The sequence below is a fragment of the Danio rerio genome, chromosome 17, assembly GCF_052040795.2.
Source record: "Danio rerio strain M-AB ecotype USA chromosome 17, GRCz13ab, whole genome shotgun sequence".
Taxonomy (NCBI): domain Eukaryota; kingdom Metazoa; phylum Chordata; class Actinopteri; order Cypriniformes; family Danionidae; genus Danio; species Danio rerio.
The window spans coordinates 3,915,001-3,928,889 of NC_141037.1; the positions used below are offsets into that span (position 1 = coordinate 3,915,001).

A 13,889-nucleotide genomic window follows, 5' to 3' on the forward strand; every position below is an offset into this window, starting at 1 on the left:
TTTTCTGGAGCCTTAAGGGCGTACTCACGCTATGCCATCCGTACTGTGCCCAGGCCCGTTTCCCGGATCGTTTGAGAAGTGTGAGTGCGCTTAATCGGGCTCAAGCACGGTTTACTTGGCCGGCCCTGGCCCGGTTGGAAGAGGTGTGCCTGAGCGCGGTTCACTTGGGCTTTGAAAACTGAAAAGCGAGACGTGACTTTTAAGGGACTGTTTCATATGGATTTATTAATCATTCTTACTGTTCAGTGAAGGCAAACTGCCGTAGTTTATTAAAGACACAAACCCCTCACTGCACGACAGCTGCACCTTCAGCAGACCTCCTCATTCCTGCAGCACGAGAGCTTTATGATTGTTTATGAGCGCCAAAAGTGGCGGATCTGTTCAGTGAAATATCTGACTGCGTGTCACCGCATCCCAAAGGACTGTTTGGCGAAATATTTGACTGCATGTCACTGCATATCAAACCGACTGAAAGGATATAACTAGAGAAATCTCCACTGTGCTATGGGTGAGAGCGTATGGCAAGCCGTTTTAGCATTTAAACCTTGTTCTGACTATCCATAAATATATTTAGAGATATCTCTAATTATATTTTGACTAGTCATAATCATAATTCGACTAGTCAGATTGGAGATATCTGCAAATATATTATGACTGACTAGTCATATTCTTTCATTGACTTCCATTAAAAAATATTTGCAGATATCTCTAAATAAGTTTTGATTAGTCACAGTTGTAATTAGAGATATCTCCAAATGAATTTTTACTAGTCAAAAATCCAATTCAAGATATCTACAACTGTAATTCGACTATTAGTAAATTAATTAGAGATATCTTCAAATATATTTGTAAATATCTCTAAATATGATGAATTAAAGATATCTCCAAATGTATTATTACCAGTAAGAACTCAGTTAGAGATATCTCTAATTACAATTGTTACTAGTCAAAATTCATTTAGAGATATCTGCAAATGTTTTTCAATGGAAGTCAATGGAGGAATATGACTAGTCATAATATATTTGCAGATATCTCCAATCTGATTTCGTACTAGTACAATTGTAATTGCAGATATCTCTAATTGTCATTCTGAGTAGTGGAATTATAATTATGACTAGTCAAAATATAATAAGAGAGATCTCTAATATATTTATGGAGTCAGAACAAAGATTTAAATGCTATAAAGGCTTGCCATAGAGAGCGCTTCTCACTGAACAGAGCAGCAGCGATGACGTAAGCGTGCCGAGGCCCGATATGGTGTGAGCGCGGGCCGTCGGGGGAGACGGGAGGGGGGACAAGCGTGCTTTGGCCCGGTTCGAGGCAACTGTACCTAGTGTGAGTACGGCCTAAAAGACGAAGACGAAATGCAATGAAGTGGTGAATGCGGTGGCTTTTGGAGGCATGAGACGGGAGCGCTGGAGGGAATAATAATAGTAGAATAGTAATACTGAAGCACTGTGATGATGTTTGGACCCACTGATTGGTCCATTAATGCTGTCCATTGCACATGTTTTTTTTTTTCCATCATCACATGATCTCTTACGCCCCATTCACACGGGGCGTCAGCGTCAGCGTCAACGCTTCCCATTCACTTTGAATGGGTGACGTCAAGCATTGCCAAACTGCATTCTGGATCTGTCGGCGCAGCTTCAGAGGCGTTGTTCGCTGCAGAAGTTGGGACTAGCTCAACTTTTCAAGTGCAGATGGAAGCGTCAGCCAATCAGATCGCTGTATGCAAATACACCAGCTAGACAGTGGCCTATTGCAGACTGAATTTCATTGGCTGACGCTTCTATGACGACCGCTTCAGCCCCAACTTCAGACACGCCTTCAGTCAAGCATTGACGCAGAAGCCCCGTGTGAATGGGGCGTTAAAGTATAGCAGAGTCATATCAGCATTTTAATTAAATCTGCATTCTGGAATTTATTCGCTAAAAGTATTTCCATAGTTCTTTTCCGTAGTTTTAGGAAATATACTATATTTAGGATATTTCCATAGTTTATGCACATTTTGTCTTATGGAATAAAAAGTTTATCCTACTTAAACTGTGTTTTTTATGCACATTTTCATAATTTATGTGCATCTTGGCATTTCCATCAAGCATTTTGCTGTTTCCATCAAGAATCAATGCAATTATTTACAATTGCGCATACAAATAGCTGGACTGAAACATACAGTTGAAGTCAGAATTCAATCCTGTCTATTTTTCCCCCCAATTTCTGTTTAACGATAAGAATTTTTCAACCCATTTCTAAATGTAATAGTTTTAATAACTGATTTATTTCATCTTTGCCATGATGACGGCACATTATATTTGACCAGATATTTTTCAAGGTATTAGTATTCAGCTTAAAGTGACATTTAAGGGCTTAACTAAATTTAAAACTGCTTTTATTCTAGGCAAAATAAAACAAATACGACTTTCTCCAGAAGAAAAAATATTAATGGAAATACTGTGAAAAATTCCTGAATCTGAAATATTTAACAAAGAAAAAAAATAAAATCACAGGAGTGCAAATAATTTTGACCTCAATTGTATGTATTCGAAGTGCATCCGATGCTTCGTCTTTAGAAAGTGAAAGCGTACACGACGCCGACGACCACAATGTTCCCGATAGTGGCGATGATGGCGATCCACAGCCACACAGCGTCACTAGACACTCGGTGCTGCTCCTCCTGCTGGGCTGGGGCTGAAACTGCGGCTCCTGCGTTTACACTGGCGGATGAGTTGAAGAGCGAGTGCTCCGTGCTGCAGTCGTCCAGAGGAGACGCATCCATGAACGCACCGCTCATCACTGGCAGCTGAAACACAACACACATAGACACGGTCACTACACACTGCAAATTGATTTTTAAAAAAAATTGTAATTAAATGGGTTACCGTTTCGTTTTATTTCGTAGAGCGTTAGCATACTCTGCTTTGTTCCTGTGCCTTTTGTTATTGTTTAAATTATATATATATATATATATATATATATATATATATATATATATATATATATATATATATATATATATATATAGTTACAAATAATGTTACCGATGAGAGAAATCATGTGATGAATGTTGATCCGCCAGCCGAGATTAATCTAGTGCTAAAAGACTCGGAATAGATCAACTGTTTAGTAGCCAAAATCTTGATGCATTCACTGTGTGTTCAGCACAAATGACTGCTAAATGTAAAATCTAACACTATACATCATCGCCAAAGAAGCTTGTCTTTACTAAGTTTAAACTGAAACTGCGGCGGTATTGCGCTGGTGGTCATCGCAGGAATCCTGCTCTGGAGTGGAGATAGGAAAGTGTGGGGAGCAGTGAGAGGGGAAGGATTTTAAGCCGGTAATCGAACTCTGCTCACTATGAGCACCTCAGTGCGATGTGCTGACCCTAGGGTTGGGTATCGTTATTTTTTTTATTCGATACCGGTGCTAAATTGATGCTTTTAAAATGGTACTGGTGCCAAAGCAGTGCCTGAAACGATACTTTTTAGCCACAAAATTAATCGACTATATATATATATATATATATATATATCTTCATCTTTCTAATTGAACAATATAAATATACATTTATAATACATTTAAAGTAAACGTCAAGTCAGATTTTACTTATTTGAATTGCATTGATATATTTCTTTTGATCATTTGTTTGTTAGCATGAATGCAAGATTTGCATTATGCTATTAACATTACATTAGATTACTAACCTGTGGAATGGCTGTGATTAAAACCAGGCTACACCGAATGAGACAATAATATGATTCAGGTGTTTACATGAGCTGCTTTTTTACATGTAGAGCTGCACAATTAATCGTAAAAAGATGGCGATCTCGATTCGACCCCCTAGACGTTCTTAATCCAGCATTTCTACGATTCTGCCAATCATATTTTCAAGTTCAGGAGAGAAGTAAAGGCGGCTGCACGAGTTTTTTCATTCTTTCACATACATTGCTCAGCGACATGGACACCTCCAAATGATGTTGAATGAGTCACATACTGTATTTATAAGGTATAATTCACCTAAAATGTCATTTTTGTCTTCATATAATGCTGTATTCGCGGCCGGGAAATCACACGGGACGTGAGCTGCTGATCGTGAGCTGTAGTGCGTGCACGCGCCCTACTGTTAGACGTCTCCTTTAGTGAACAGAGCCTGCTGTGAGTAACAGGTAATAAATTTGTAAATAATATTGAGTTTGTGGCACAGAGTGATCGTTTGGATGCCGCACGTTAAGTATGGACAGCACTTTGCAGTGAAAGTAAAACTGAAAGTGTGCACTTCATTTAAATAATCATGTCTCATTTTAGAGTTATGATTGCGACAAGCATTTGATATGTTTTTTCTTTCATATCGAACACACAGTTGTGCATGAAAATAAATGTTTACAGCGTCAGTATAACTACTCTAGCCTATATATTGTTGATTTTACCAGTGAATTAAATGGTCTAATAATGTTCTCAATGATTGCAAGCATAGGCCTATATCTCAAACATAATTCAACATCAGAATTATTATAAGTAGAATAGAATTATTAATAGAAACCAGTAGACCTACACATGATATTATTATTGTTGTTTTACCATATGTTTGAGAAAAAACAATAGTAATTGCCGACTCATATTACAGGGTTCAACGCTAAGGATATTTTTTACTGGCCTGATTGGACCACTGGTTTAGATTTTTACTTGCCCTGCCAAAATTTTTACTGGCCCCACTTAAAAGAATTTAATAAAAAAATAGCTAATTCTTAGCCACATATTTTAAATGATGTGTCAAAAATAATGCTGTAAATCTAGAATTTAAATATTTAAAATTTTTTAAAAATATTTAGCAGTAAAATAAAGCTGTATGTGCAGGTATTTTGTTGCAAAACAAAAGGTGGCTGACCTAAAAGTGACAGAAAACTATGCAAAACATCACTTCTTGTTGTACCCATGTAAATATCTTCCACAACGCTAGAAACAGACGTTTTCTTTTAGCCTCATAATTTGATGTTGCCGTCTCTTCACTTTACTGGTTTTTACCAGGTTATGTAAAATAATAATGTGCTCACAACATCCAATGAGATAAAAGGAACCAAAAAGCAATATGGGGTTTACGACTTCATAGAAAAGGCGAAACATTCAAAGACTTAAAAGCACAAATTGTTATTCAATTCTAAAACTTTATATATGCACGTAATTGACAAATAGTCAAAGGCAAATTTAAGTTTTGTGACATGGCAGCACTGGCCTGATCGGGCCAGTAACAATTCTCTCTACTGTCCTGAACATCCCTCACGCTGGCCCCGGGCCATCGGGCAGTCCTTATTGTTGAGCCCTGCATTAACCTTTATTTTACATCTACAGAATCATGAGAGAATCGTGATCTGTATTTTAACCAAAAAAATCGCGATTCTCATTTTAGCCAGAATCGTGCAGCTCTAGTTACATTCATGATTCCCAATTACATGTTATAGCACATAGATCCATCAACGTCATTGCGTCACCAGCCTATAAATGTTTCCTCTGCAGTTTGTGTCTGTGGTCTTTTAAGATTGAAAAATCACTGTTTACGTGGTAGACTCTTGATCAGAGTATTGTCTTAAAATCAGAGTATTGTTGTCCATGTAAACGTATTCAGATAATGTGTCAGATGATGTCACAAGCTGTCAAAGACAGTCCATTCCTCACCTTTAAGTTGACTCCATGAGCCCTCACATTTCATAAGTTCGACTTGTTTCTCCTCTTAAGCCTGGTTTATACTTCTGCGTCAAGTGACCGGCGTAACCCACGATGCATGCAATGCGCGTAGCTGTGCATTTATACTTCTGCGCTCTCTCTGTTGGACTGCATTAACACTTCCAAAACGCTAGTTGGCAGTGAGGTGTTAATGCTCCTCTGTGTCGAGTTTCTTCGCTGATGTTTTGCTTTTCCTGAACACTTCATGAATGTACAAGTGGCTCAAACTCGCTCATTCTGAGGCAGGAACCGGCGGACGTGCAACAACTTTAACCATGAGGTAAACACAAAACAAAACTTTCCATCCGGAGCTCCTTCACGCGACTCCACACATGTAAACAATTGTGCATCGGGTTTGCGCCATTCGCGCGGCTCTTGGTCCCGCCCAGACTCGTCAGCGGTACCAAGCCGACCAATCACAGAGCTTGTGCTATGCATCGTTGCGACGTGTAGTTACATTTTTTGAGAAGAGCACGTCAGCGACTCCGATGGCCACAGCGTAGGGCTATGCATCACGCATGCACGGCGTATGCACTGGCGTTTGACGCAGAAGTATAAATCAGCCTTTACACGCAACATTTGTGTGCTGCATGTTGGTGTGTCAGAATTATTGCTAGTAAAATATAGCCGTACTTTAGAATGCTTAGTTTAAGCATATTAGATGAACGCCATCATGCGTGTTGATGAAGCGAGTCGCTCGCTGCTTGCGCCATACTTTGCACTTCGCCTTTTATAAGCTAAAATAACCAACGCCTGACATTGGAGATATCCATATCCCTCAAAGCTGTTTAGAATTAAACATTTAGAGATGGTGTGACACAACGCTTACTTACGTGTGCCTTTAACACACCCCTTTGTGCTTCTTAAGGGCATCAGCGGAAGCGCCGCTCAGAGCCGCGGCACGGCGCGCACATGACAGTCGATTACACACCAGACGTGCACATTCGCATGTTATTTAAAATGAAACTATTCAGATGTCACTCTGTGGCGCGGCAGAAATATGAACAGTCATGAGTCATGACTGGGCGTCGCGGACAGCCGCTGACTTGCGAATTCTTGGCGCTGTGCATCGCCGAGCGGCACTTTTGGTGCACGACTTGCTTTACGTTCTTGTTGCAGCACCGAAATAAGGCACCGAAATTCATATGCTGATTTGATCACCGGTGCATACCGGTTCCAAAAGTACTGGTGCCATTATCAGTACCCAACCCTAAGTGAGAGGGGAAGGATTTTAAGCCGGTAATAGAACTCTGGTCACTATGAGCACCTCAGTGCGATGTGTTGACACACTAACCATTGGCTATTACACGTTTATTTCGATCTAAAAAAGTAACGTTTCTAGGTGTTGCTATAGGTCATTCCTATTTGTGTAATCTCTATCGAGGTTTAATCATCACCAGCCCTGGTTGAGTAACAGGAATAGTGATACTGTTAGCAAACACGATAACCAAGATTGGGTTTGTGGTTTTATTTTCTGAATTACATGTGAGGAATGTCTTTATATAGCCTGAACACATACCGCCACAGGCGCAGCGGAGTAAAGCATGTGTTAAAGCATCTGAGCGAACGGTAGAGATGCTGGTGTTTCTGTCACAAAAGATTTCTCACATCATCTTCACGTCTGTTTTGAATGGCACCGTTAAAGGAAAACTGTCTCCTCCTGACAACTGTTGCTCAGGAGAAGTGTTTGGAACCCTCAGGCGTGTTTAAAACACACACGCACATGCAAGGCCCGCGGGGAGAGCTGAGGCTGTTTTAATGTGCTATAAATATTTAGGTTGGAGAAAGTGATTTATTGGTTCAGACAATCAAAGCCTCTGAAAAGAAAAAAAAGGAAATGAAAGTCTGTCGTTTCTGCTGTACATACAGTATGAGGAAGCTTGCTACTTTAAAAATAACACAGTTTTTCGTGTGTGTGGAGAATAAGGATATTTAGGCCCAATCCCTATTCTACCCTTTAGCCCTTCCCCTTACCCTTTGTTTTGCGCGTGCTCGTGAAGGGGTAGTGGTGTCCCAATTCTCTTTAGCTTGAAGGCTTAGGGCTAAGGGAAAGGGGTATACATCCCTTCAAACGAAGATTTTTCAGGACCACACAAAAAACCAAGGGCTAGGCAACATTTGGAAAGGAGATCCACTAATTAGATTTTTTTTGTCATTATTACGAATTTTTACAACAAACAAACACGTTTTAATATATTCATAAGCGGCTTAACATTAACTTTTTTGACCACCAGCCAATGTGGCTAGTAGTTTTCCAACATTACTAACAATTTTATTGTTGGGAAAATATATTTTATACACATAAATATGACTTTGACATGCTAAAATGACTTGATTTAGAGTTTGCGTTATCTCTACATGCCTCCTCATTCATTTCACTATTTGTGTGTCTTGCATGAGCTTGCTCAATAATCATGAGCAAATGAGTCAGGGTTTCATATATTACAATTAGTTTTCATAATTTTCAGAGCCCAAAATGAAGGATTTACCCAATTTATCTCTGACCACACCATAAATAAACAGTTAATTATTTCTTAGCCACAAATTTTAAATGTGTCAAAACAAGCTAAATATAGCTGAATACTAAACTTTTTATTTATCAAAACATATGCACAGTCATATATCCTGGCTAAAGGTCCCAGATCACCAGTTAACTACACATAAATGGGGAGTTATTCTCCCATTAAAGCAATGTTATTGTAAAAAAAATGATGATTAAACCATATTAATGCAAAAGAAAGCAGGTAAAAAACATACTGTGTGATAATGAAAGGATGATCACACACGCATGGTTAATGATAGACCCATAAATTATGTTTTCAAAGAATGGTTAAACAGAAAGCAACTGGCACTGCTTACAATAAGTCAACTCTGGAACTTTGGAAAGCAGCAAGACTGTAGCCTGTAGATGCACGTTCCTCCCTTTTTTTATTTGAAAGAGAATCGATCGCATTACTTGTGTTTCTAGACACAGTTGCTTCACAAAAGGAAACGGGAGCGCGCACGCGTTATAAACAGTCGCGCGCATCACCTAAGCGCGAGTGATTATCCTCTCCTCCGGTATTCACCTGCTTTGCTCGCGCGAAGTTGCGAACGCAATTATTTTTGTCAGTCGTGTTGCTTCTCGATCGCCTGTGCATGCATATTGGACCATCCTTATTGTCGAACCCTGCTTTTAAGAATTATTATCTGGGAAAATTATTTTCCACCAGCCAATTGTGGCTAGTGGGAGTGTCTGTCTTACCCACCATCGCCGAAATCTACCCGCATTTGGCGGGTTGGCGGGTGTTAATGTAAAGCCCTGTTCATAACCGCGTTCGTGTTTTACCATCATGCTTTAAAAAAAAACGCTAAATTTCTTGATCTATTAGCGATCTACAATCTCTAAGAATAACTTCAATACAGCAGTCAAACAACATTCTGACACTCGATGACACTCTACCCTGTCAGAAAAGTCTAGTGTCTGGAAATGGGCTTTTTACAGTGTCTACTATAATGTCAATGTTGTTTTGGTGTGTTTACATTAATGAATATGGCCACTGTGTAAATACACAGTACTGTTATGATCTTATTGCCTTATTAGATTGTTATGATAACATAAAATATGCCTTCAGTGATTTCCTGAAGATAAGTACCAAAAAATAACACAACTGGAATCACTACAGCAGTTGCCATCGTCTTAACTTATATGAAGCAAGAGATTGCGAGGACATATGATGACGTGTGCAGGTGTTGTGGTGCTGTCCCAATTCTAAGGGGTACATTTTGAAGCCCTTCCCCTTAACCCTCCGTTGCAAGGGATAAGGGGAAGGGGTAGGGGTACAAAAATAAAATTGGGATTTGGCCTCAACAGTCTCATGTCAAGATTTAGTGGCTAATTTGTATGAATTTGTATGATCTCATTTGAGCAATTTAGTATGATTTGCTCATCCCTTAGTGAAAGTTGGGTTTCGGGGCAGGGTTTGGTGAAATGCCTTCTTTTAAAAATCATACATTTTTATGTGAGTTTGTAGGAATTACCCACTAAACTGAGCCACTAAACTTACTATAGCCCCTTTCACTCAGTAACACCGCTAAATATACAGAAAATTCCTGCAACGACTTTACTGGTATATTAAAAAAAGCGCTATTCACTCAGGCGAGGACGTTAAGGAATTTTACCGGAAAAGAGCATTCACACATCCATTCCAAAATACCGTTAAATTCTGACATTATTCACCAGAAATGAGCTCTAAACGGCTGCGCTTGTATTTGTAAACATTTGACTACATCACAAACTCTGTGGATGATCAGTATTGTGAACAACTTATATGAAAACATATGGAGGATCGCATGTCGATATGTTCATAATATGTGTGTGTGTTGGCTATCACTAGCTACTTTACGTGCACACGCGTGAGCTTGGAGGTAAACAAACAACGACTTATCGTAAGCATTTTATCCAGAATTATTTACACAGTTGGCATTAAGAAGGAACATAGAAATATTATCTGACCTACATCTAGCAGCTAAATGTGTCTGGCAAAACATTCACAGGCTTTTATTTTCATAAACTGCTCGGACGTGAATGCATCTGAGTGTTCTGATTGCCTAAAGCAGATGTCTTGCGTCAGCACGTTCTAGATGTGAACGCGCTCTTTCCGGCAATCTTCCTTCTGCGTTTACACAGCGCAGCATTCCAGCAATTTATCGGTAATGTTACAACTTCTCTTTTCAGAAATTAACTGGAATGAATTTACCGGGACTCATCAACGATTCTCTCAGATCGTGTCTTTGATAGTTCATACTGTGTGATTGTTACTAGGGTTGGATATCGATTGGGGTTATTTCGATACCGGTGCTAAATCGATACTTTTAAGGGTGCTTTCACTCCTGCCTTATTTAGTTTGATTGAATCGCACTAGAGTTTGTTTCCCCTTTTTGTGCGGTTCCTTTGGGCAGGTGAGAATGCCCCTGTGGTCTCGAGGTGGTCTCGGTACGCTTTCAAACGAACCCTGGAGCGGTTCGTTTGTGGTGAGAATATGATTCGTACTAAAACAGGTCCAACCGCAAAAAGTACTGCGCATTTTGGACTAATTCAGCTGCCGTAGGCTGATGCACTGTGCATTATGGGATATGGAGGAAAAATATTTGTTGACAGCGCTTTACCAACAGAGAGAGAGAGGGGAAAACATTACCTGATAGATCGTTGGTAACATTTCCGCAAGATGACCATGTCGCAGTTTAGCTAAATTAATTCACGCCTCCTCCTGAAGTGGCGAGCGATGCATTAAACACTGTTTTCCAGCCGCGGCCGCGCTTTATTTTTGTAATGTATAGTTTGTCTAAAGCAGGGATACAATCAGCCACCACAGTCGTCCCTCCAGAGTAAAAGGTTTTGTTTACCTGCGGGAGTTCACTGGCATTTTCCCACACATGAATTCTGACCAATCAATAAGCAGTTTAGGAAATATGTTCAACAACATCTGGCCAATGAGAGATCTGGATTTTGTCAGATGACTGCATTTTGGTTCGTTTCAACTGGTTCGGGCCAAAGCCAGCAGTGTGGTGTAAAAACGACCCAAAGACGGCAGAAAATGCAACAATGTATCATGAAACTACATGTAACAATGTAACTACAGATGTGAAAGCACCCTAAAACTGTACCGGTGCCAAAACGGTACCTGAACCGATACTTTTGAGCCACAAAATGATGGTGGGTGGATGACTCTAAAAAAATCTTTTATTTGGCAAAATCGTTTGAAAAATAATTTTAATAGAACAATATAATTACAGTTTAAAGTAAACATCAATTCATATTGTATATATTTGAGTTTCATTAATATATTTCCTTTGATCATTTGTTGGTTAGCATGAATTTAAGATTAGCATTATGAAATTACATTAACTTATTGCTAACCTGTGGAAAGGTTATATATAATTGGTATATATAACTAGTAAAATGTTCTGCACTGAATGTCACCATGGGGAAGATAAAAAAGTAGATATTAGAAACGAGTAAGTTAAACTATTATGTTTAAAAATGTGTTGTAAATAAATCATGTATTGAAGACGGGAATCAAAAATGAATGAAGGCAAAACTAAACGAGTTGAATATGACTTACATGACTTTGTGACTTCTTTGGTACTTGCCGACTGTTTGTAAATTCAAGACTGCATTTCCTATTGTAAACTATGTACACTAGATTTCTGATTAATAATAGCGTCTGCATAGCCAAGGACTTTCTATATTAACAGTATTAAAATCGCTATTACCTGTGTCAGTTTGGGCGTCAACATCTGACGAATGCGGTGAACAAGGCTAATGCGCGCAGCACCATCATGACAGAGAGAGCAAGTGCGCGAGAAAGCAGAGGGAACTAGTGTCCGAGGAAGCAATTGCCTGAGAGAGCGAGTGCACATGACACCTAGAATGCACAGGGAGAGGCCTCAGTTATATCTCCGCAGCCTGCCACCGATGGCTGATCTCGCTTCTCTGTGGCATTTTGACACAAAAATACGCATCCAAATTTAGGGGGGCCAGAGGGGGACCAAGTTTGTTGACACGGGGACACTGGGAAGAGTGCTCTTTTAATGGAATTTGATATTGCACATTAAATGAATAGGAAAAAACCTCTGCATGTCGCGACACAGGTGTCTGTGGTCCTTTAAGGAAATCAAAAATCCCTGTTTACATGGTAATCTAGACTCCTAACCAGAGTGTTGTCTAAATCATATTAAAATCAGAGCATTGGTGGTGTCCATGTACTTACAGTATTCTTTGAAAGTGCCAGATCATGTCAGAGACACTGCAATCCTCTGCCTTTGAGCTCTTAAATGTGTCATTAAGTTTGACTTGTTTTCCTCTTACACGCAACTTTTTTAAAGCATCTGCTTCACGTCGCTGTGTCAGAATCCTTGCTTGTAAAACAGGCTTTAGAGCGGTTAGTTTAAGCAACTTTGATAAATGTGATCATGCGTGTTGAATCTGAAGAGAGTTGCTCTCGCTCACCGAATGCGCTGTACTGCGTGAATTGCGTGCGTCTGTTCCCTAAGCAACAAGAACAAACGCCTGACATCATCTGTCTGTATTCCTCAAAGTTGTTTAGAATGAAATGTTTAGAGATGGTGTGACAACACGTACCTATGTGTGCCTTTGATGCACCCCTTGATGCTTCTTACATTCTTGTGGCAGCACCAGTGGCACCGATATTATGCACCAAAATTCATGTGCTGATTTGATCCGGTACATACCGGTTACAAAGGTACTATAATGGCACCGGTTTCGGTACCCAAACCTAATTGTTACTCGCATGAATGAGCACCAATTTGCCTGTGATTTCAGGCATTTGTTGACGATTTCTCAAAACCTGTCGGCAAGTCCAAATCGGGGCTAAAATCCTCGTGAGATCAGGTTGTGTTATCTGGCTGTTTTGTCTCCTGGTGGTAGATTGGTGTAACTACATCACCTGCTTTTAACCTATTTTATTTTAGTATTGAGATATATTTATTTAGTCTATATTTATTTACTTTTTTATGTAAATAATAATGAAGGAGTAAATATTTAATGTCTTCAAAATTACAAATCGCAATGACAGCAATAGTGATAATGTCTTCAGAAAGATGAAAGCATAATTCTTTTTTAGGTTGGTAGACTTTTGCAGGTTCATCATTTTTAAACTAATTCTCTCTTGGAAAGATTAATAATGTTCACTTGTTTGCCTAAATTAAAATATATATGTATATTTCAATAAATTGAATCAATAATTGCATCAGATTGAGAGCTTGTAAATCAGAATCAAACATCTGAATTGATACGCAAGAAGTACTAAAGATCTTTTTGAATCATGTTAGATTTTGATTCATTTACGAAAAAGAATCCTTTGGCGTGTTACATTTTACTCACATATGCTTCATTTACAAAGATCAGCAATTTATGGAAAAATGGAGAAATAGTTTCTATTTTATTAGCTTTGTCATTTAAAGCAGCAGATCTACCAATTTCTTTGTAAAAATGTAAGTAATGATCAAGCGGCAACCTCCCACTTTCCCTTGGGGGGCCAATACAGAAGTAACTGAAACTGCAATTCTGCTAGTCCTGGCTCCATAATAGAGCAAATTTCAGTTGAGCCCACTGTTAGAATGGCGTGTTTACAGCCTGGTACAAAGAACGATTTTGGTTTATACAG

At 39.2% G+C, this 13,889-nt stretch overlaps 2 protein-coding genes across 4 annotated transcripts in view; one reads left to right on the top strand and one right to left on the bottom strand.

Annotated features, from left to right (window-relative positions):
• zgc:136872 overlaps nucleotides 1–13,889 on the top strand; it is a 413,995-nt gene that overhangs the window by 120,930 nt on the left and 279,176 nt on the right. The gene's annotated exons all lie outside the window — the stretch shown is intronic.
• The window catches only part of c17h14orf132 (chromosome 17 C14orf132 homolog), a 43,325-nt gene that overhangs the window by 1,493 nt on the left and 27,943 nt on the right, over nucleotides 1–13,889 (bottom strand). The window contains exon 2 of the mRNA XM_087290118.1: nucleotides 1–2,803. This exon is cut by the window's left edge and continues 1,493 nt beyond it. Within this exon, the coding sequence (XP_087146244.1) occupies nucleotides 2,570–2,803 (234 nt within the window). The 3' untranslated portion in view covers nucleotides 1–2,569. The remainder of the gene's footprint in view (nucleotides 2,804–13,889) is intronic.